The sequence below is a fragment of the Lutjanus erythropterus genome, chromosome 22 (assembly GCF_056507025.1).
Source record: "Lutjanus erythropterus isolate fLutEry1 chromosome 22, fLutEry1.hap2, whole genome shotgun sequence".
Lineage (NCBI taxonomy): Eukaryota > Metazoa > Chordata > Actinopteri > Lutjaniformes > Lutjanidae > Lutjanus > Lutjanus erythropterus.
In genome coordinates this window covers 16,087,858-16,108,758 of record NC_139338.1, presented here as the reverse complement: position 1 = coordinate 16,108,758, position 20,901 = coordinate 16,087,858, and the positions used below count along the sequence as shown (strand labels likewise).

Genomic DNA, 20,901 nt, shown 5'->3' with positions numbered 1-20,901 from the left:
GCCTGATCAAAAATGTGGCAAATACGTAAAACCGCTGTCTTCAAACGTTACAGTACTGCTTTGATACTGGTTTCTGTTTAAGACACGAGATAATTTATAATGAATGACTAAAACAATAAATAAATTAATTAACTTCTTGAAGACATTGCATTGCCTTTTCATAAGGAAATTCACATCATCCACAACCAGCAATATCATGGTTGAATTTGTTTAACAAAACAAAACAAAACAAAACAAAAAAGAACTAGATAAAATAAAAAAAAATGTTGCACATACACTACAAATTACAGCAAGATATTAGACTTGGTCACTGCGGTCTCACTATTTGGTCTGAACACAATTCAAACCACTTGATATCTACCATCTACATGTCTGTATTGATTTTGATGGCCTTTAATTGAAAACGTGAAGATACGGGTGTTAACTGATTTTTTCATATTTTGAAAAATATACAGTGATGGACTTTTGAATTGACCACAGGTTGCAGTGAGACAAACCTTTCTCACAATTCAGCAGATGTGCTGAACAAGTTTTAGCTATGCAGGATGTACGACTGAGTTTTTGAAGTTTGGATTGTGATTGTGACCTTTAATTAGTTATTACCAAAATTCATGCATTGACACTGAGTCATGATCCGAGTGAACACTCCTGAAAGTGTCTCAATTTTCACCTTGATATCTCACTGTGTTCATGAATTATTGCAAATTAAAATAAATAGCTATTTCAATAAAAACTGATTGGCTCATAAAAGCCAAACAGATTTAAGAATCAAACTTTCTTTGATAACTTTAGATCAGCAAAGATCAGCCCACAAGACAGTAGTGACAAGTTTATTCATTTTTCAGCTGTATAAAGTCCTGCCCAGTACATTTCTGGTCACAATTGTTGAAAAAAATAAATTTAAGGGAACCTTATCAAAAATGTTTGTTACAGGGACATGTAAAGAAATATAATATCATGCCAATATATCTTAATCAGATTTTTTTTTAAACTTTCAAGTATCAATATCTGTATCTGCCTTAAAATCCTGTATTGGTAGGATTACAGTCCGAATTTGCCAATTTGTGCAAAATTTACATCCAGACTTAGACAGACAAGCTCATTCACAGTACAAAGAATTTATCTCACACACACATAAGTACTCCTTAATGTTGACCTCAATATTCTTTCTCAAAGATGAACTTGACCTAAACACAACTCAACATTATGGTTGAGTGATTGTTTAAATTTTCATACTGTTTTATGCTCTTTAATAGTCTCTTAAGAACATGAGGTGCATTGACATTGATATTCAAGTCCATACTTGCATACATAAATGTTTGTGATTTACTGATATGAACAGCTTGTCCTCACAGAAATTAACCAGAATTTGATCCATCACTTAAGAAACAGTACAAATGCCAACAACTTGTCTCCAAAAACAGTCCACTAGAGATTTTTGTGGACTCTGAGATGTATTTTCAAATTGGATTTTTGGGAAAACCTCTTGTGACACGTTAAACATTGGTGAGGTTTCTCTCCTGTGTGTGTCCTCATGTGTTTCTTCAGACATGAACTACTGGGGAATGATTTGTCACATTGTGAGCAAGAATATGGTCTCTCTCCTGTGTGGTATCTTCGATGTAATGTCAGTCTTTCATTTGTCCTGAAACCTTTTCCACACACCTCACACTGATAAGGCCGCTCCCCTGTGTGAGTCCGTGAATGCACCAGCAGGGCCCCGGAGCTACAAAAGGACATACCACATGTGCTGCATAGGTACGGTTTCTCTTTCATATGTGTCCTGAGATGCACATTGCGTGGAGTCGACTGTGTAAATTTCTTGTCGCATACAGGACAGGCATATGGGCGCTCTCCAGTGTGGGTGCGCACGTGAGACTTCAGGACGTTTTTTGTCAGGAACCTCTTGTCGCAGTACGAACAGGCGAATGGTCTCTCTCCGGTGTGACGTCGCAGGTGAACCGTAAGCACAGTCTGAGAACGAAATCTCTTCTCACAAAGGTTGCAAGTGAAGGATGGGACTGTAATTTTGGAGTGATTCACACTCTCTTCTGACGGCTCCTCGTTTGTATGCAGATCCAGATGTTCCTTCCCTCCTTCTACTGAGCATCTGGGTGGCTGGAAATCGGTTTCATCAGCTGTTTCTGTGAACAGGAAACAGGAAAATTAGTGATGAATTACGTCAACAGGATCTATATGCCAAGTGAAGCGTTTGTCCGAGTGAGATGACTGTTACACAGAAAATGACTAAGTAAAAACACCAGTAGAATCAGTGCAAACGCTTGCCCCAGATATTTTCCAAATCATCCAGAAAATCATGTACAACACAAGAGATGCTCACCATCGCGAACCATCACCAGCTCATACTCATCCAGCCGAGACTTTGGATTTGTTTCAATGGAACTGTCGTCAGTCTCTTCATCATCTTCACAATTGTCTTCTTGCTTTATTCTCTCCTGACTGATTTTTTCATCAATATGATCTTCAGGTGCCACCCAAGTCTGTTTAGATGCGAGCGTGGAGAGAATAGTGTCTGACATGAGGGTGAATTCACCTGAGAAACAGAAATAATATTCACATTAGAGCTGGAATTCCATGTAAAAGGCACAAGACTGGTGCTGGTTGCTTGGCAGGAATGTCACACTACTAGTGCTGGAATAAATGGATATTACACATAATTTTATTTGTGAACCAGGTTACATAACTGGTCCTCTCATCATTTACACTGCTAATGCTAAACGCTAATGCACTCTAGCTCATACTGAGCCTCGTTCGCAAACAGTACGTATGCAATAATTTGTGCTTTAACTGCGCAATAGAATGTTTTGAGCACAAATCTGGGATTTATCAATAATTTCTTACCTGAATTTGTTTGTACTCTGCAGACAAATTTAGAATTGCCACAGACCATATGCACGCTCAAATAACAACAGCCTGACTGTCTTAGAAAATGTTGAAACACACATTTGAACTATTTATAAATAATATCAAAATCACATTTATTAAAAAATCTTTAATACAAGTCTTGAAAGTGTTTTATGGTTGATTAATTAGATTCCCCCCCCCCCTTGTTTTTATGATTTTATCATAAATGTCATGGTTTTCTGTTTTTATTTTAGGCACTTTTGTTGCATTTTATGAATGTACTGTGCTAGATTATAAAGTATCATTATTATTGCTATTGTTGTTGTGCAAAACATCACCCATGGCTTGGGTGATGTCTTGCACCCAAGCCACGGGTGTGTACATAGCAAGTGTTTGTGAGTATTTCTTTTATCTTAACACATGAGTGAGCTCTCTGGTGGCAGTGACATCTTATTCAAACTCAGCTGCCATCTCAGGCTCAGCAGGACAGAGAGCATTCAATTATATCATAATCTTGGTTCTCTGAGGGAAAAGAATATCTCTCCAGGGCAAGGCGAGTCCAAAAAGCATCTTTTCTGTAACTGAGAGACAAACAACATCAAATTACAAGAGATTCTTACTTTTAGTCAGCTTTTGCCGCTCTTGTTGGTGCTGCAAAATCCTCTTCAGATCTTCAGGGTCGGAGACAAACTGCTCAAAGTCACAGTCAAGGGAAGAAATGTCAAACATGGAGAACACCTGAAAAAGAGGAATGGACGCATTTTAAACACAAAGCCATTTTAGCTTTTGCAGTTCTGTGAATCATTTTGGTGATTACATGGATGCAAGGTCAGTTGTTTGGACAGTGTCTCTTCACACTGCTGCCTACCTGTGAAAAACTTGGAACTGGGAGTAACTCTTCCAGTCGGGTGAAGAATTCCCACACCAGGATCTGTAGCTCTGTATCAAAACGTGCTCCATACTGTAGTGGGAAGACCTCCTTTCACAGGAAACAAATATATAAACATTAAACACCATCATGTAACAAATATATAGAGGATAAACAATAATATAAATTAATGTAAAACTCACCTTGAAAAAATGTTCTTTTTCAGATTGATCTCTCAGTAATGTTTGAACCAATTCCACAAATGCTGACTTTGAAATCTCCACCTCTCCATCTTGGTCCTGTCATAAAGCCCAAGTTTATTTATATGCATGCATCATCAGTTTTCTAATCAGTTTTTTTTTTGTAAGATAGTAAAAAAAATATATTTCAGGAAAAATTATACTAAAGACTATTGCAATTTGGCTTACTGTTTCCCATATGTAGTAAGCTACATAGTAAGATCATCTTTGACACTGTGTCCTCATGTAAAACATCCTGCTTACCTCATCATGCACATGGTTTGATGTTGTCTGCTGGAAACTGTTGAGAGGACCCTGAACAGCTTTACAGTCAACATCGTCTGTCGTCTTTAAGACTTCAAGGATAAGCTGAAAAACACAAATGAAGTTTTACTCTTAACTTCCAAAATAAAACTCTTTCGTTCATTTTTCTCATTCATTTCAGACAAGAAATAACAGCTTTACTTATTTTGCTTATCTTACTAGGCAGGCGTCATTTGGTTAGTTTAATACCCACTTTCACTCACCCGAGCTCTCAGTCCCAGGATTAGCTGAGTCTTCTGTTTGTAGTTCAGAAGCTCTGGGACCATCTCTGTCACTAACATGATGAATTCAGCCAGTTTGTCATACTGGTCTACATTTCGGTCCTGTGTCACCTGCCACATACAGGCGGACATCAACCTCAGTGGAGGAACCAGGAGGCGCAGGGATGACAGAGGAAGATGAAGATCTAATAGTGGATGCAGACAGTGAAACAAATAAACACAAAGTTTTTTAACTTGTACAGTCTCAAAACTCGAAGTATATGAATGCATAATAATGTATTTATCACACAATAGCATCTTTGACAGTTACATTACATTTTCTGACACATTCAGAAACTCTCTCAAACATATTCACACATACAGGGTGAAGACATCTGATCGTCCACGGTGCAGATATTCAGTGTTGCCTTGTCAACTGCTGGGCATTCGGCCCCATCATCCTTAAATAAAGAAAACTGTAATTATAATGAGGCTGCCTTATAAACTTTGCTATGTAACAAATAAACTCCTGCAGAACAAAGACAAACAAAAACAACTAGTAGTAATAATAAAGAGAAAACAATGAATATGCCATGTTTGTGTAAAAGGTACTAATAGCATTCATTTTACTAATTCTAATCAATTTATATAATTCTGTAAACAAGTAACATATGGAACCAGGATACAGCTCCACTGTCCCTCAGTGGAGCTGTATCTATATATATATATATCAGGAAACACTGAGGATAGTGTATGATTCCACAAAATACACAATGTTCTTCTACGGTTTTCATACATTTTAATCCAGAGATGTTACATATTAAAGCTTTCAAATACAAATATGTGATAGTATCAGTTACATTGTCAGTGTCTGCCACTAGAAACACGTAATTATCGGTCATCGGTATCGGCTGAAAAAAATCCATATCATGCATCTCTTGCTCCACTCAAACACCACGTGTCAATTTCCGGACTTATTTGTTTACATATCGCGACATGGAAACATTGTTGTTTTTTCTGTTTTGTTGCGTGATCTCTCTGACAGTAATTAAAAGAGGACACACGTGGACATTAAAGAGTAGAAGTAAAGGACAGCAGGCAGCTTGCAACAGTTAGTAAACACAAACGTGCCGCCAAACTTTGCATTTGTTTACTTTAATCGCCGTGGCTTACCTCAAACTGGAAACTGCTGTCCGACTCTCGATGTCTGGTGAACTGGGATAGCCATCCCAGCTCCATCAGAATCGGCGGGAGCATTCTGTATTTACCCGGATTGCCACTCTTTGCCTGGGTCTTTTTTTTCGCTTTCACGAAACGATCCCGCATATTTTTCCACATTTTGCGACAAACCCCTTCATCCTTTCCCAGCGAGGCGGCTATCTCATTCCACGAATTTATGCCCATCTGACTGTCCCTGTGCTCTTTCAATGAAGAGTCGTACAGATGTTTGTGGAGCCGAACCTGTTCGGCCAGTCTTGTTTGGAAGGAGTCCATGTTGAAATGTAAAGTTCAGCGCGTGCAGCGGAACAGTTAAACATCCGGTTCACATCCTTCATAACAAAAGACAACGTTTTAATTTGACATGAATCACATTACAAAATTCTCCTCCTGGCCTGTACCTGACCCCTTTAACGCATAATAATTTGTTCCTTTAGCGGGTACACACCAAATTGTAGTACGTTGAGACAACGTTATTAATAATCATTATTATTGTGGTCAAACTCTACGGTGTTATTCTGAAGGCGTGAAACGCAGAATCCTCTGGTTGCTATGGGAACCCAGGTGAGCAGTCGGTTGCCAGTTTTCAAAATAAGATTGCAGCTCAAAACGCCCGCGTCGAAATGTAGCTTCACATCTGTCTTCACTGCCTTTAACCATTGTGAAAAGCACATTATTTGAAATGTTATATGTGATGCACACATTTAATAATATACCCCCTTTAAAAAATGCACAATTTTGAAAGCTGTTGAGGGAGGAGAGGCTTAAGTTAAATAAATTTTGTGAAATGTCTACGACAAATTCTTGATCATACCAAATTCGGCGTTGAATTCTACACTGTAAGTTGTTTCTTTCACTATTTACACTCAATTTATGAAAGAAGACTACATCAAACAGCAACAAGTCAAATAAACAGTAACCAACATAGGATACTTCTTTGTTGTTCGAGGGTTTAGTTCCCGCACTCCCTCGAAAAATCTCATAATTTTGTGAATTGTTGAGTTAAAACAGACTTCATAAACTGTTTACAACAAACCCTTAGTTATTTGGACTTCATTGTCAATTTGGCAAATGTTCTACATTAAGTTATTTCTTTGTGCAACAAAAATACAGGTGTCCATTGGTCCTAGAGTGTTGGTTACCAACAACACATTTGGTTTTTGTAAAAAGAAATGATATAGAAATTTCAAAATAACTAACTGGCTCCGTACAGATATATCAGGCATGTATGTCTGTCAATAAATGAAAAGAAATGAAGTACAGAATGCAAAAGATGTTTTATGAAACTGTCACCATTCTATAATTTGTTTACCAAAAAGTTTCATTATCTGTAAATCGTCTTGTCCAGTATATTTGTGGTCACAATTGCTGAAAAAAATAAAGGGAAACTTCAATTTCCAAAAATCCTTTATCAATCATATGCACTGATTCATATGGGTAAAATGGGCAAAATTTACAACCAGACTTAGATGGGCACGCTCATTCACACTCTTTCAGTGCAAAGGATCAGTATTTCTCAGTCACACATGTGCAGACAAATGTCTGTTTACTACCTCTCACACTTCTGAGTACTTCTCAGTGTTGGCATTTTTGTCAGAACATTTTACTGATTTACATTTTGTATCTCAAGGATTACCTTCATCTTAACACAACTCTACAACAGAGTTGGGCGATTGTTCCCATTTTCACATATTTACTTGTGCTTCAGTAATAATAATGATTAACATTTTTATGTTCTATAATGATTATAACAATACAAAACGAAGTGAATTTACAGTATATACATAAATGTGTAATATTCAACAGTTCCAAGCCCATATTTACATGATGATGATGAAAAATACATCAAAACAATTTGTCTTAGCATACAAACAAATCAGGCTTTCATCTATCACTGAAGTAAACATGCCAACAACCTTTCTCCAAAAACAGTATGCTAAAGGTTTTTGTGGACTTTAAGATGTATTTTCAAATTGGATTTTTCAGAAAACCTCTTGTGACACGTTAAACATTGGTGAGGTTTCTCTCCTGTGTGTGTCCTCATGTGTTTCTTCAGACATGAGCTACCGGGGAATGATTTGTCACATTGTGAGCAAGAATATGGTCTCTCTCCTGTGTGGTATCTCCGATGTACTGTCAGTCCTTCAGATGTCCTGAAACCTTTTCCACACACCTCACACTGATAAGGCCGCTCTCCTGTGTGAGTCCTCGAATGCACCAGCAAGGACCCGGAGCTACAAAAGGACATACCACATGTGCTGCATAGGTATGGTTTCTCTTTCATATGCGTCCTCAGGTGCACAGTGCGTGTAGTCGACTGTGTGAATTTCTTGTCACAAAGAGGACAGGCATATGGGCGCTCACCAGTGTGAGTGCGCACATGAGCCTTTAAGACGTCCTTCTTCATGAACCTCCTGTCGCAGTAGGAACAGGAAAATGGCCTCTCTCCGGTGTGACTACGCAGATGAATTCTAAGAACATGCTGAGAACTAAATTTCTTCTCACAAAGGCTGCAAGCAGCAGCAGGGACTTTAATTTTAGAGTGATTAATCTTAGTGTGATGAGTAATGAAATGTATTTTCAGGTCTTTTTTATATTTATATGACTTGTCGCACTGAGTGCACTTGAATCGCCGTACCGAAGAATTCTTGCTAACATCGACCCTGCTTCCAGTCACTGACAGGTTCATGCTCTCTTCTGATGACTCCTTGTTTCGACTCAGATCCAGCTGTTCCTTTACACCTTCCATTGAGCATCTGGGTGGGTGGAAGGTGGCTTCACCAGCTGTTTCTGCCATCAGGAAACAAAAGAATTAGCAATAAATTCTTACAACAGAATCTACATGCAAAGTGAAAGGTTTGACCTAGTATGACCAATATGAAGTTCATCTTTACACTTACATAGGTATGCTAAAATCAAACTTGAGCTATTCTGATGCTGTAAAAATGATTCAGTAACAAATCACCAGTATAATCAATGCAAACACTTGCACTGGATTAGGAATATTTTTTTCAGGTTATCCAGAAAATCATCTACAATACATGCTCACCATCATCACCTGCTGCACCTTCATAACACGGAGAGTAAGTGAGTGGTGACAGCCTGTACTCATGCAGCCGCACGCGATTTGTTTCGATGCAACTGTCATCAGTCTCTTCATCTTCCTCACAAATGTGTTCTTGCTCCAGTGTCTTCTGTTCAGACTTTTTTTGACTGATGTTTTGATCAATGTAATGTTCAGATTCCACCAAAATCTGTTTAGATGCAAGCGTAGAGAGAATTGTGTCTGACATGAGGGTGAATTCACCTGAGAAAAAGAGATAACATTCATGTTAGCGCTGAAATTGCATGTAAAAGGCACAAGGGTGGTTATTAGGCAGGACTGAAAACTGAACTAGAATTGGTCATAAGTGAAGGTGTAAAAAGGTTATCTTCCTTTCACCCACAGCACATGTGCATTGATACCACATTTTCACTCACCAATTATTTAATTTAAGAAAATGAAAATTGGTACTCTGTGCTTCCAACTAAAGTCACTGTCATTCTATATTCTAATTGTAGTAGATTTCATGTTGGGTTTTAGACACTCAGTAAAGAATGGCTAAAGCAAATGTTATCACTGTAAAAGCTGTTTCCGTGTGCCTTGGCTGTAAGGGGGAGAAATAAGATACTACATGTTAATAGATTCTTACTTTTAGTCAGCTTTTGCCGCTCCTGTTGGTGGTGCAAAATCCTTTTCAGATCTTCAGAGTCTGAGACAAACTGCTCAAACTCACAGTCAAGGGAAGAAATGTCAAACATGGAAAATACCTGGAAAAAGAAGAGTGGTCAGATTTTAAAAAGAAGCTTCGACATGTTTGTAAAAACTTGTGCTTCTTCATTCAACATTATCCGTTACTACATGGATCTACATTTGCAGTTCTGGTATTTGGAAACATTTTTACTGCTACTGGCCATTACTACACCAACCATGGCACCATGTCAATGATATCTAATTAATTACTGTGCATTATGACAGGCAACCATGTTGTCATATTTGAGTTTTCAGCGTTTCTATATGTCATTCAGTGTTTGGTTTGTCTGTTCTGGGCTATTCTTTGTCATATGTTTGCCATTAAAACTGAGGATCCTCGTCTTGTCATTTTAGTCTCATGGATTAGTTGAAAATTACACCAAGGCAGTACATGCATAAGTATTTGTTTCCACAGTTTGTCACCTCTTCATACGGCTCCAATACTAAAAGTAGTGTGCTTTGTTTATCTTGATGGTATGTTACCTGATCAACCTCAGCAAGTAATTAGCTAGGGCCGGAGATTTACTTATATATACTTATATATTGTCTTCTTGTTTGTCTTATGATTTGTGTTAATCTTAGTTTAATAAATTATTCTTGTCTTTAAGTAATTCCCTTGTGTCAACAGCCCTTCCTAATAACAACTCATCAGCTATCGTTTGGGGATTGATTGGTTGAAGGATCAGTTGGATGGACAGTTTCTCTTCACCCTGTTGCTTACCTGTGAAAAACTTGGTACTGGGAGTAACTCTTCTAGCCGGGAGAAGAATTCCCACACCAGGATCTGCAGCGCTGTATCAAAACGGGCCCCATACTGTACTTTGAAGACCTCCTTTGACAGGGAAAAAAAAAGATGTGAAAAATCATGTATCGGACAGACACATAAGGAAGATGCACACATTAATGGATTTAACCCTTGAAATACCTAAAAAAAAATGTGGTAAAACTTACCTTGAAAAAAATTTCTTTTTCAGATTGGTCTTTCAGTAAAGCTTGAACCAACTCCACAAATGCTGACTTTGAAATCTCCACCTCTTCATCTTGGTCCTGTCATGAAGCCCAGGAGAAGTTTATTTACATACATGAATTATCAGTTTTCTTTTTATGGAGGTTTTATATGCTTCCCTGCCCCAACACACCTCATTCAAATGATCAGCTCATCATGAAGCCTTTGCAGAAGCCTGATAACAACCTGATAATTTGAAGCAGGAAAACATCTAAAGCATGCAGGGCAGTGGGCCCTGAGGACCAGGGTTGGGGAACACTGTTCTACTGAAATTTCTCTCCAACATAAAATAAACAGTTATGAATTTCTGCAACTAAATCTGATAACAAAAAAAAAATCAGTGTATGGTAAAATCTTAAGACTACATTGGTGTTTAGGCAGTTCATTGTTTCCATAAGAATAAGGACATCAAAATGATCTCTCTGTCTGTGGCAGATAGCCAAATGGGAAAATGACATCTTTTAACGCTGACTACCTCTTCGTGCATGTGGTTGGTGGTGCTCTGCTGGAAACTGTTAAGATGATCCTGGATGGCTTCATAGTCAACCTCATCAATCCTCTTTAAGATTTCAAGGATGAGCTGAAAAACACAGAGTGAAAAGTGGAACTTTCAAAATAAAACTAATGTTACAATTTGACAGACTAAATAAAAACAACTTTACTTATAAGAACTTGCATCCAAATGCAGAATCTTTAAACATTAGAGTAACACAATCTTACTAGAAAGGCTGCATTTGGCTGCCTTTGGTTACGCGTTCATCTTAAGAGTGCTGGAAATATTTTTTCAGATTATAACTTATATATTTTTCCCCAAAACAATTTCAGTTATAATTCTGTTCATTCCAATGGTGATAGGATATTTTGTAATTTTGAAGATGTAGAAGCAAACACTAAGTCTGTCATGCTTTGCACTATGTGGTGTAATCATCACAGACCCAGCTGGCTTCTTCCTTTCCATTTCTCAACTCCACTTTGACTTCTTTCCTTCCACAGAAAAAAAGAAGAGGAGCAAATGCCCACAAATAGTCTTAATACCCACATTCACTCACCCGAGCTCTCAGTCCCAGGATGAGCTGAGTCTTCTGTTTGTAGTTCAGAAGCTCTGGGACCATCTCTGTTGCCAACGTGACAAATTCAGCCAGTTTGTCATACTGGTCTACATTTCGCTCCTGAGCCACCTGCCACATGCAGGCTGACATCAACCTCAGTGGAGGAACCAGGAGGCGCAGGGATGATAAAGGAAGATGAGGATCTAAAAGAATATGCAAGAAGTGAAGCAAATATAAGGAGGATATGTAGGATATACTGTAGAGGGATAACAATATATTTAACATGCAGGCACTAGCATCTTTGACAGTTGTATTACATTTTCCAAAACATTTAATCACACTCTGCACTCTGCTCACACTCTATATTGCAATAACTACAGTAAATATACAGCTAGCTACATCAGCAAATGTATTATATAAGCTCTCTCAAATGTGTTCACACGCACCTGGTGAAGACATTGGATTGTCCAGGGTGCAGAAATTCAGCGTTGTCCTGTGAACCTCTGTGCATCCTGCTCCATCATCCTTTAAGTAAAAAAAAAAAACAATGATAAATAGTGAAGTGATAAATACAGAACAGCAAAAGTGCTACAGTGAGTGCTAATAACACCTATTCCACTTCTTATAAGCAGCAGATTCAAGATTTTATGCAACAAACATATGGAATAGGGATACATAGGGTTTTTGTATCTTATATTCCAATAATGACATTGTTGCCAGTAAATAGGGCCATTATTACAAAGCCAGATTGCTTTCATTAACTTAACAAGTGCAGCATCAATACACTCCAACGCAATACTTAACTCTCCTCAGGTGTGCATGAAGTACAGGTTATGTGATCTTCTTTTTAAAATACAAAATATAAAATGTTAAAGAATCGGTATTGGGCATGACAAACAGGTAACTATCGGTATCGGCTGGGGAGGAAAATCCATATTGTGCATACGTAGCTCCACTCAAACATGGCGTCTTCGTTCTTAATATTCCTGGTGTAAATCGTTTACGTTGCTCTGTACATCAGGACGCGGAGATAGTTGTGAGAAGGTATTTTACTGTTTTGGTGTGTGGTCACTTTCTGAGAGTAAGAAACACCCGGGCAAGACCAGTGAAACTAAACTAGACAGTGTGGAAGTAAAGGAAAGTGGGATGTCTACATCAGTAGCAGACATCGACGTACCGCCAAACTTTCTATTTGTTTACTATAATTACTGTCATTTACCTCAAACTGGAAATTGTTGTCCGACTCTCGATGTTTGGTGAACTCAGACAGCCATCCCAGCTCTGTCAGAATCGGTGGGACCACTCTGAATCTGCCCAGTTTGCTACTCTTTACATGGCTCTTTTTTTTCGCTTTCACGAAACGGTCCCGCATATTTTTCCACATTTTGCGACAAAGTGCCTCATCCTTTCCCAACGTGGCGGCTATCTCCTTCCACGAATTCAGGCCCATTTGATTGTCCTTGTGTTCTTTTAATGAAGAGTCGTACAGATGTTTGTACAGGCGAACCTGCTCGGCCAGTCTTGTTTGAAAGGAGTCCATATTGAAATGTAAAGCTCAGCGCGTGCGGTAGAATCACATTAAAACATCCGGTTCGCATCCTTCAAAACAAAAGTACGTTCTCCACAAATTTTATTAGGCACGACTTAGAAATCAGAATTCTCCTCCTGGCCTCTACCTAATTGTTTGATCACATAGTAATTTGTGCTTTGCTTTAGTGGGCGCATACCAAATTATAATACTGAATGTCGAGAAAATGTTATTAAAATAATGGTGAAATTCTCCGTTTTATTCTGAAGGCATCAGGAGGATAATAGAAGTCTTGTAGTTGCTATGGAGACGCAACTGCTCAGCAGCATGGACCAGTGATCAGCCGGTTAATTAGCAGTTTTCAAAATAAGATTTAAGTTCAAAGTCCGTGTCAAAATGTGGCCGAACATATATCTTTACTGTCTTTTCAAACGTTTTGAAAAGCAGATTAATTGAAATGTTACCGCTTGTTTTTGTCTTCTTTTATCACGTGAAAAGCCCTTTTGTGCAGTAGATGGAAAGTATGTCTTGAAAAAAATAATAAATGTATGAATTCTGACAAATCTATGCCTGAATATATTAAACCTATTAAATTCCAAAATTGAAGTTAAAATATGTGTTTAATATTACATGATACACATTTATTAGGATCATATACAATAGAAGCTCATATGTGGAAAAATTACAGAAAGTACCGACAAATTTATTTCTCACCAATAAAATGTAACTTACTAACTTCAGTAAATTTTAAACTCAGATTCAGACATATCTGCTCATTTTTAACCATTTCTCACACATCTGTAACTATTTCACACACAAAGACACAACCCAATGCTGGTATATTTTAAAGTGTCCCATTTCCATATTTACAGACATATTTAGATACATACATGTTAGTGATTTAATGATATGAACAGCTTGTCCTGATATAGAAATAAAACAGGATTTCATCTATTACTTTAGATACAGCACACATGCTAACACACTATCTCAAAAACAGTGTGCTAAAGGTTTTTGTGGACTTTAAGATGTATTTTCATGTTGGATTTTTGTGAAAACGTCTTGTGACATGTTAAACACTTATGAGGTTTCTCTCCTGTGTGTGTCTTCAAGTGTTTTCTCAGGCCTGAACTACTGTGGAATGATTTGTCACACTGCGAGCAGGAATATGGCCTCTCTCCTGTGTGGAATCTCCGATGTACTGTCAATTGCACGGCTGTGGCAAAGCCTTTTTCACAGGAATCGCACTGATAAGGCCGCTCCCCTGTGTGAGTCCTCGAATGCACCAGCAGGGCCCCGGAGCTACAAAAGGACACACCACATGTGCTGCAGAGGTACGGTTTCTCTTTCATATGCATTCTGAGGTGCACAGTGCGAGGATACAACTGTGTGAATGTCTTGTCGCAAAAAGTACAGGCATATGGGCGCTCGCCAGTGTGAATACGCACATGGGACTTCAGGACGGCATTCGTCAGGAACCTCTTGTCACAGTACGAGCAGGCAAACGGCCTCTCTCCACTGTGACGTCGCAGATGAACTGTGAGCAAAGCCTGAGAACTAAATCGCTTTTCACAAAGGCTGCAAGCAAAGGATGGGACTTTAGGTTTAGAGTGAATGAGGAAATGCTGATTCAGGTCTTTTTGACTTTTATATGACTTGTCACACTGAGTGCACCTGAATGGCCGCAACGCAGAGTGAACAATGTGATGTTTTTTCAAGGAGGAACGAGATGCAAAAGTCTTGCCACACTCCTGGCAGGAGTTTTCACTGGCTTTTCGGAGGTTTTCGCTGAATGGAAGAGAGACAATGCTCTCTTCTGATGGCTCCTTGTTTCCACTGAGATCTAGATGTTCCTTTATTCCGTCCACTGAGCATCTGAGTGGGTGGACGGTGGCTTCACCAGCTGTTTCTGCCGACATAAAACAAGAGAATTAAAATAATAAATTATAAATGATGAATTTTCCGATCCAAAGCATACAGATGCTCACCATCATCACCTGCCACACCAACTTCTACAGAACATGGAGAGGCAGTGAGTGGTGACAGTCCGTACTCCTGCAGCTGAGAGTTTGGATTGGGTTCAACTGAACTGTCATCAGTCTCTTCGTCAGCTTCATAAATGTCTTCCTGCTTAATGTTCTTCAGTTCTGTCGTCTCTTTGCCGCCTACACCTCCCCCATCCGTTTTTTGATCAATATGATTTTCGGATGATGCTGAAGTGTGTTTAGATGCGAGCGCAGAGAGAATGGTGTCTGACACAAGGCTGAATTCACCTGAGAAAAAGAAATGACATTCATGTTAACAGTGAAATTCCATGTAAAACTACTACTGCCACAATAAATAGATATTAAAGAGAATTTCAATATAGAATAGTGGAAATACTGAAATTCTTGTGTCAGTATTGTGTCAAAATCACTGTCATTCTATGTTCCTTAGCAATTAAAATAGGTTAAATGTTGCATCTTAGATGGTGAGAGGGATTGGAAAAGGGACTACCAAAAGCAAATTTGAGCATATTGACTTTAATTGTAATTCTTACTTTTAGTCAGCTTTTGCCGCTCCTGTTGGTGCCGTAAAATCCTCTTCAGATCTTCAGGGTCACAGAAAAACTGGTCAAATTCACAGTCAAGGGAAGAAATGTCAAACATGGAGAACACCTGAAAAAGAAGAATGGGTGCCTTTTAAAGTTTACTGAATGTTTGTAATGACAATAAACATCCTCTTTACGATGTGGATCTATATTCGATACAGTTTCTCTTCACCCTGTTGCCTACCTGTGAAAAACTTGGTACTGGAAGTAACTCTTCTAGCCGGGAGAAGAATTCCCACACTAGGATCTGCAACGCTGTGTCAAAATGAGCTCCATATTGTACTTTGAAGACCTCCTTTGACAGTATATATAATAAACAAAAAACATACATATCATGTATCAAATACACTGAAAATAAACAAATCATTCTACAGACAGACACATAAGGTGCATAGAGGAATATTAATGGATTTAATCTTTTTTAAAACCAAGAAAATGTGGTAAAACTCACCTTGAAAAAATGTTCTTTTTCAGATTTATCTCTCAGCAATGTTTGAACCAACTCCACAAATTCTGAATTTGAAATCTCCACCTCTCCATCTTGGTCCTGTGATGAAGCCCAGGGGATGATTATAATAGGATAAAAAAAATATATTATTTCAGGGTAAGCAATACATACAGACTATACTGGCTAAGGGCATAAAAATGATCTCTCTTTCTCTGGCAGATAACCAGACGGGTAGATGACAGCCTGTCATTAACGATGCCTACCTCTTCATGCATGTGGTGTGTTGTACATTTTTGGAAACTGTCAAGATGATTCTGGATGGCTTCACAGTTAACGTCATCCGCCCTCTTCAAAACTTCAAGGATGAGCTGAAAAACAGAATGAAACTCTTCTGCTTAACTTTCAAAATAAAACTAATGTTTAATTTTGAAGGACTGGATAAAAAGGGCTTTATGTGTGGGACTGTGCATCAAAATGCAGAAGCTTAAAAAACACATTATAATAAGTCTTTTTTTTAGCAAGACTGCATTTATTCATTTATAAGACAAGTTTGATTGAAGCATGCAAGCTGTTTTGGGTATTTTACATGCATAAACTATGTTGTGTGGGTATGTTTCTGCATCCGGGGTGCATGATTTCATAGCACTGTGGTGCTTCACTCCCCTAACAGAGGACCAACACATAGCTGATCTGCTGCTTTCTTTGGCAGTTCAGTCAACTGGATCATAAAGCCAACAGGCTTACCACTGTGGAGGGATTATTTGGTAATCTCTACATATATATCACATCACATATTTTGCTATAGAAATCCCATTTTATTTGTATAGCCTTACTCACTGTCTCAATGTGCTTTACAAGCCAGCAGTAAGCCTGTAATAGTTTGCACTTTCTGGTGTAAGTCATCACAGGACCAGTTGGCATTTGTCTTGTAATTTTTCCACTCCACTTTGACTTCTTTCTCTCTACAGAAAACAGAACAGGAACAGGTGTCAACAAATGTCTTAATACCCACAATCACTCACCCGAGCTCTCAGTCCCAGGATTAGCTGAGTCTTCTGTTTGTAGTTCAGAAGCTCTGGGACCATCTCTGTCACCAAGCTGATGAATTCAGCCAGTTTGTCATACTGGTCTACATTTTGCTCCTGGGTCACCTGCCACATGCAGGCCGACATCAACCTCAGCGGAGGAACCAGGAGACGCAGAGATGATAGAGGAAGATGAGGATCTAACAGAAGATGCAGGTTGAGGAAAGTAGAAAAAAATTTTCATCTTATGTTTAAAATAAACATTCAACTTTGACAATTACAGCCCATCTTTTAATATATTCAACAATGTATATACACTGACAATCTACAGTATTAGATTATAAACACTGAAACAACTATCAACAAGTTTGCTTACATGTGTGTTATTCTGTGTAAATGTTATTAAACTTGGCTACTGTCTGACTTTGACTGTGTTTACATTCCCATGAGCATCCTGGCTTTGATTGGGTTTTTGTAGCATCCTTTTGTGCATGTAAACACAAACAAGGTTTTAGAAACCTGGATAAGACCTTGTTCCAATCTGAATGAATAATAAGGTTTTTCATGTAATATAAACAGGGTATACCAAAACGTGATCATAACAAGGATACTCGTCCGCATTCAAGCACAGTCCATTTAACCTTAAGCAGCATTAGCAGCATTTATTTGACCACAAGGAGACGCTGTTTGGTTGGGATCAGTCTGTTACAGTGTTAGCTACGTCCTCCTACCAAACCGAGCTAGCACCGGGATGGAAATAGCAGCTAATCACCACGTAACGTTATAAAGATATCCCCATTACTGTCACAGGAGTAGAAACATATAGAGTCAAATACAGACCTCGATATTTGGCCATTTAGGAGTGCGTAAGATAGCTAGCTTGGATTAGCTAAATAGCGGCTAAATCGCTAGCTATATGCAGTCGAGTTGAAACTTAGCCTTTAACCATTAGTTTTAATTTGGAGGACTACTTATGCATAGGTAGGTTATACTTTATACTACTACCAGTGCACATACTAAATAAAATAAAGCCTTCTTTGCTAATGTTTAAAAGAACTCCGCCAGCAACGACACTAATACTTCCGGTTCTCATCCTTCAAAACAAAAGTGCTATCTGCACAAAATTGCAAAAACATGCGTGAATGACTTGTCAAAATTCTCCTCCTGGCCTGAACCTAATCCATTAAACACATGAGAGTCTGTACTTTATTTGCAGTAAATTTATGCAAAGTAAATAAAATAATAATAGTCATATTATCTGCTTTTATTCCGAAGGCGTGAAACACATGCAGAAAATCAGGGACTTTTCAAAATAAGATTTCAGCACAAAAAATGTCATAAGCATGTAGCGAAACATCTTTTTTAGAGTTTTGTCTTTTTTGAGGAAAAAAAGCAGTTTATTTGTCTCTTGCACTTGTCTAATACCTGGTGTGTTTTTTGTTTTGTTTTAAATAACAGTTTGTGTTGTGCTCAGTAATCTTACTAGAACATATTGGACATGAGGAGCTAGAAAATAGTTACATGTGTTGCATCCAAGTACAAATACTTTACAAACAACCCTTTCACTTCAGCCAGTTTTCACATTTGTTGTCTAATTAATCATAACAAAAGTGCTTATCTCTGAGGTTTTGTTTGTTTTTCTCAAGGAAGAAGGTACAAAAACAGTCTGCAGCCTCCTTGTTTAACCCACTGAATAACCAGTTTATCCTGTTGGCTTTTTTCAGGTCCCTTTCTGTGATCTTTCAATGTTATGATTAACTTTACAGCCTGTGATGGTATTCATACCTTTCAACACTTCCTTCAAGTTGTCAGTTAGTATGTCCTCTCTGGTTTTCTCATGTATTTGTCCATTTTGTCCTTCTCTTGAAAGATATGTTTCTGTGGCTCAGTTTCATCATGAAACTGCTTTCAACAAGGTTTGTGGATTAACTTGAGTAACTACATCATGATTTTTTTTTTTCCAAATACATTTTTTTTGTGCTTTGAGCACCACAAACTCAGTGCCATCTTGTTCCATTACTTATCCTCTAATGCAGTCAGATGTGTGACAGTATTAAGTACTAAAAAAGGTCTTGCAAACATTCTTTTGTACAATATTTTACACATTTGTTTAATTTCATGTCTTTTATGAGGCAGTTTTATTTGTAGTTATTTATGTGCAGTGGTATATGTGAGAGAAGCTGTGGTTTTAATCCTCTCATCTTGAGTTCAGGAGTTAATTGTCTTGTTCTCTCTGTAAAAGTTTGTTTTCTTGAAATAGCAAGATAAAGATAAAAACCTTGAGAAACCAAATTTTGTTGTGTTGAGATAAGTTATTTTTATCAGTGGTCTTGGCAAATACAGCATCTAAAAACCCTGTCAGGTCCTGACAGGCACTACATAAACCCAACAGCTCTTTTTCTGCTTTAGCTGTGATGTGTTGTAGCTGTTTTTGGCTAAGTTGCAGTAGAATAACAAGTGGCTGGAACAAGTTCATAAGCTTATATGTTTCAAGCTTTAATGACTACAATCATTAAAACATACACAAAGTTTTTAACCATAAAAGATTCTTTAAAAACTTCTAGGTGCAGGAGGGAAACCTTTATATAAAACAATTTAATATCTCTGTATAAAACAATAAGACACGACAAGTATGCATCATCAGATATTGCTGGTATATGATACTGTTTACATACATCGTGGTTATAGTGCCACTATTTAAAATCACAAGGGGAGGCAATAATACAGCAGAGGTACTGAGCTAAGATTTCAGCAATGACACAGGAGCAGACTGAATTACTGTACAGACTATATCACAGGATGTAACATGCAGTCAAAATGTGCAGTTGTCATAAATGGCACAGGACTAGAACTCAGTAAGTGCAAAACAGTACAGTAGATGTGAGCACATGCATAGGAAAAGAGACAAATTGCACTCACATCACCACTTAAACCACTTCACAGGGCTGCAGTGTATTCATTTAACTAAATATAGGCTACACTATACTGTATTTGGTGTGATGATTCTTCTGCTTTGTAAACTTGTATACATCAAACACTTAACATGGCATCAGCTCCTGGTTTGATTCATCAAATAAATTCACTTTCAGAATTGGCTGTACTGACAAAGAAAAACTTCACAAACATTTGAAAGGCTAACAGTGGTAAAGGTACTTGAGGCACTTTTAGTCAGTATAGTCAGTTTTAGGTTAGTCCACGTCTATTCTACCACCTCCTATCTCATCACTTGTGTAACATTGTGAGTTGTTTGACAGATCACTACAACTCTTCAGCTCCGGTAATAGACACGGAAGAGTAAAACCACTTTATTATCAACATTTGATTCAAAAGTTTTGCAATAATACTGATATTTCGTGAGATCATTTAAGTAAAACAATCATCCAGCAGTGGTAGTTGTTGGTTACATGTCAGAGAAAGCGTTGAGCCCCCAGCGTGTAGCTCATTGGACGGAGTGAAACACTGCAGTGCTGTTATAGCAAAGCTAAAACTTAATGTAGACGGAAATTTGAAAGACACTTTGCTAAAAATACCACTCCCAAATATAAATGAATGGCTACACACTAGCTTTATCCTGAACGTTCAGCCATACTGTATCTTATGTTTTAGACCACCACCAATGAGAAGTCCTAAAAGTGCTATGGATTGAATTTTAAAAGTCAACTCATCTCCATGACAACTGAGCAAATTTCCATCTGTCAAGAAAAAACATCTGATGTGGTTGAAAGCCCTGGAAAAAGAACTAGGAAAC

At 38.0% G+C, this 20,901-nt stretch overlaps 3 protein-coding genes across 3 annotated transcripts; all 3 read right to left on the bottom strand.

The window, feature by feature from the left end:
* Positions 1–1,293: 1,293 nt before the first annotated feature.
* On the bottom strand, positions 1,294–6,016 carry LOC146306777 (uncharacterized). The gene is made up of 9 exons (XM_084710647.1): positions 5,670–6,016; positions 4,879–4,957; positions 4,500–4,702; positions 4,237–4,341; positions 3,937–4,032; positions 3,734–3,844; positions 3,486–3,603; positions 2,342–2,554; positions 1,294–2,144 (listed from the first exon to the last, which is right to left on the bottom strand). Exons 1-9 carry the CDS (start codon positions 5,988–5,990, stop codon positions 1,429–1,431), a joined length of 1,962 nt encoding a protein of 653 aa, XP_084566773.1. The 5' UTR covers positions 5,991–6,016; the 3' UTR covers positions 1,294–1,428.
* Positions 6,017–7,417: 1,401 nt separating this feature from the next.
* On the bottom strand, positions 7,418–13,102 carry LOC146306776 (uncharacterized). The gene is made up of 9 exons (XM_084710649.1): positions 12,782–13,102; positions 12,009–12,087; positions 11,563–11,765; positions 10,989–11,093; positions 10,459–10,554; positions 10,229–10,339; positions 9,407–9,524; positions 8,764–9,021; positions 7,418–8,504 (listed from the first exon to the last, which is right to left on the bottom strand). Exons 1-9 carry the CDS (start codon positions 13,100–13,102, stop codon positions 7,651–7,653), a joined length of 2,145 nt encoding a protein of 714 aa, XP_084566775.1. The 3' UTR covers positions 7,418–7,650.
* Positions 13,103–13,932: 830 nt separating this feature from the next.
* On the bottom strand, positions 13,933–18,009 carry LOC146306775 (uncharacterized). Its single transcript, XM_084711513.1, has 8 exons — positions 17,994–18,009; positions 17,151–17,353; positions 16,392–16,496; positions 16,132–16,227; positions 15,865–15,975; positions 15,630–15,747; positions 15,079–15,363; positions 13,933–14,999 (listed from the first exon to the last, which is right to left on the bottom strand). The coding sequence occupies exons 1-8, from the start codon at positions 18,007–18,009 to the stop codon at positions 14,095–14,097; spliced, it is 1,839 nt and encodes a 612-aa protein (XP_084567639.1). The 3' UTR covers positions 13,933–14,094.
* Between the last annotated feature and the right edge of the window lie 2,892 nt (positions 18,010–20,901).

Coding starts and splice junctions, on each gene's coding strand:
- LOC146306777 (XM_084710647.1), bottom strand. CDS start 5,990: ATGGACTCCTTCCAAACAAGACTGGCCGAACAGGTTCGGCTCCACAAA. Junction 3,604..3,733: donor CAGTTCCAAGTTTTTCACAG/GTAGGCAGCAGT, acceptor CCTCTTTTTCAG/GTGTTCTCCATGTTTGACAT. Junction 2,555..3,485: donor GCGGCAAAAGCTGACTAAAA/GTAAGAATCTCT, acceptor TCTGTTTCTCAG/GTGAATTCACCCTCATGTCA.
- LOC146306776 (XM_084710649.1), bottom strand. CDS start 13,102: ATGGACTCCTTTCAAACAAGACTGGCCGAGCAGGTTCGCCTGTACAAA. Junction 12,088..12,781: donor ACAACAATTTCCAGTTTGAG/GTAAATGACAGT, acceptor TTTTACTTAAAG/GATGATGGAGCAGGATGCAC. Junction 9,525..10,228: donor CAGTACCAAGTTTTTCACAG/GTAAGCAACAGG, acceptor TTCTTTTTCCAG/GTATTTTCCATGTTTGACAT.
- LOC146306775 (XM_084711513.1), bottom strand. Junction 15,976..16,131: donor AAAAAGAACATTTTTTCAAG/GTGAGTTTTACC, acceptor ATACTGTCAAAG/GAGGTCTTCAAAGTACAATA. Junction 15,364..15,629: donor GCGGCAAAAGCTGACTAAAA/GTAAGAATTACA, acceptor TCTTTTTCTCAG/GTGAATTCAGCCTTGTGTCA.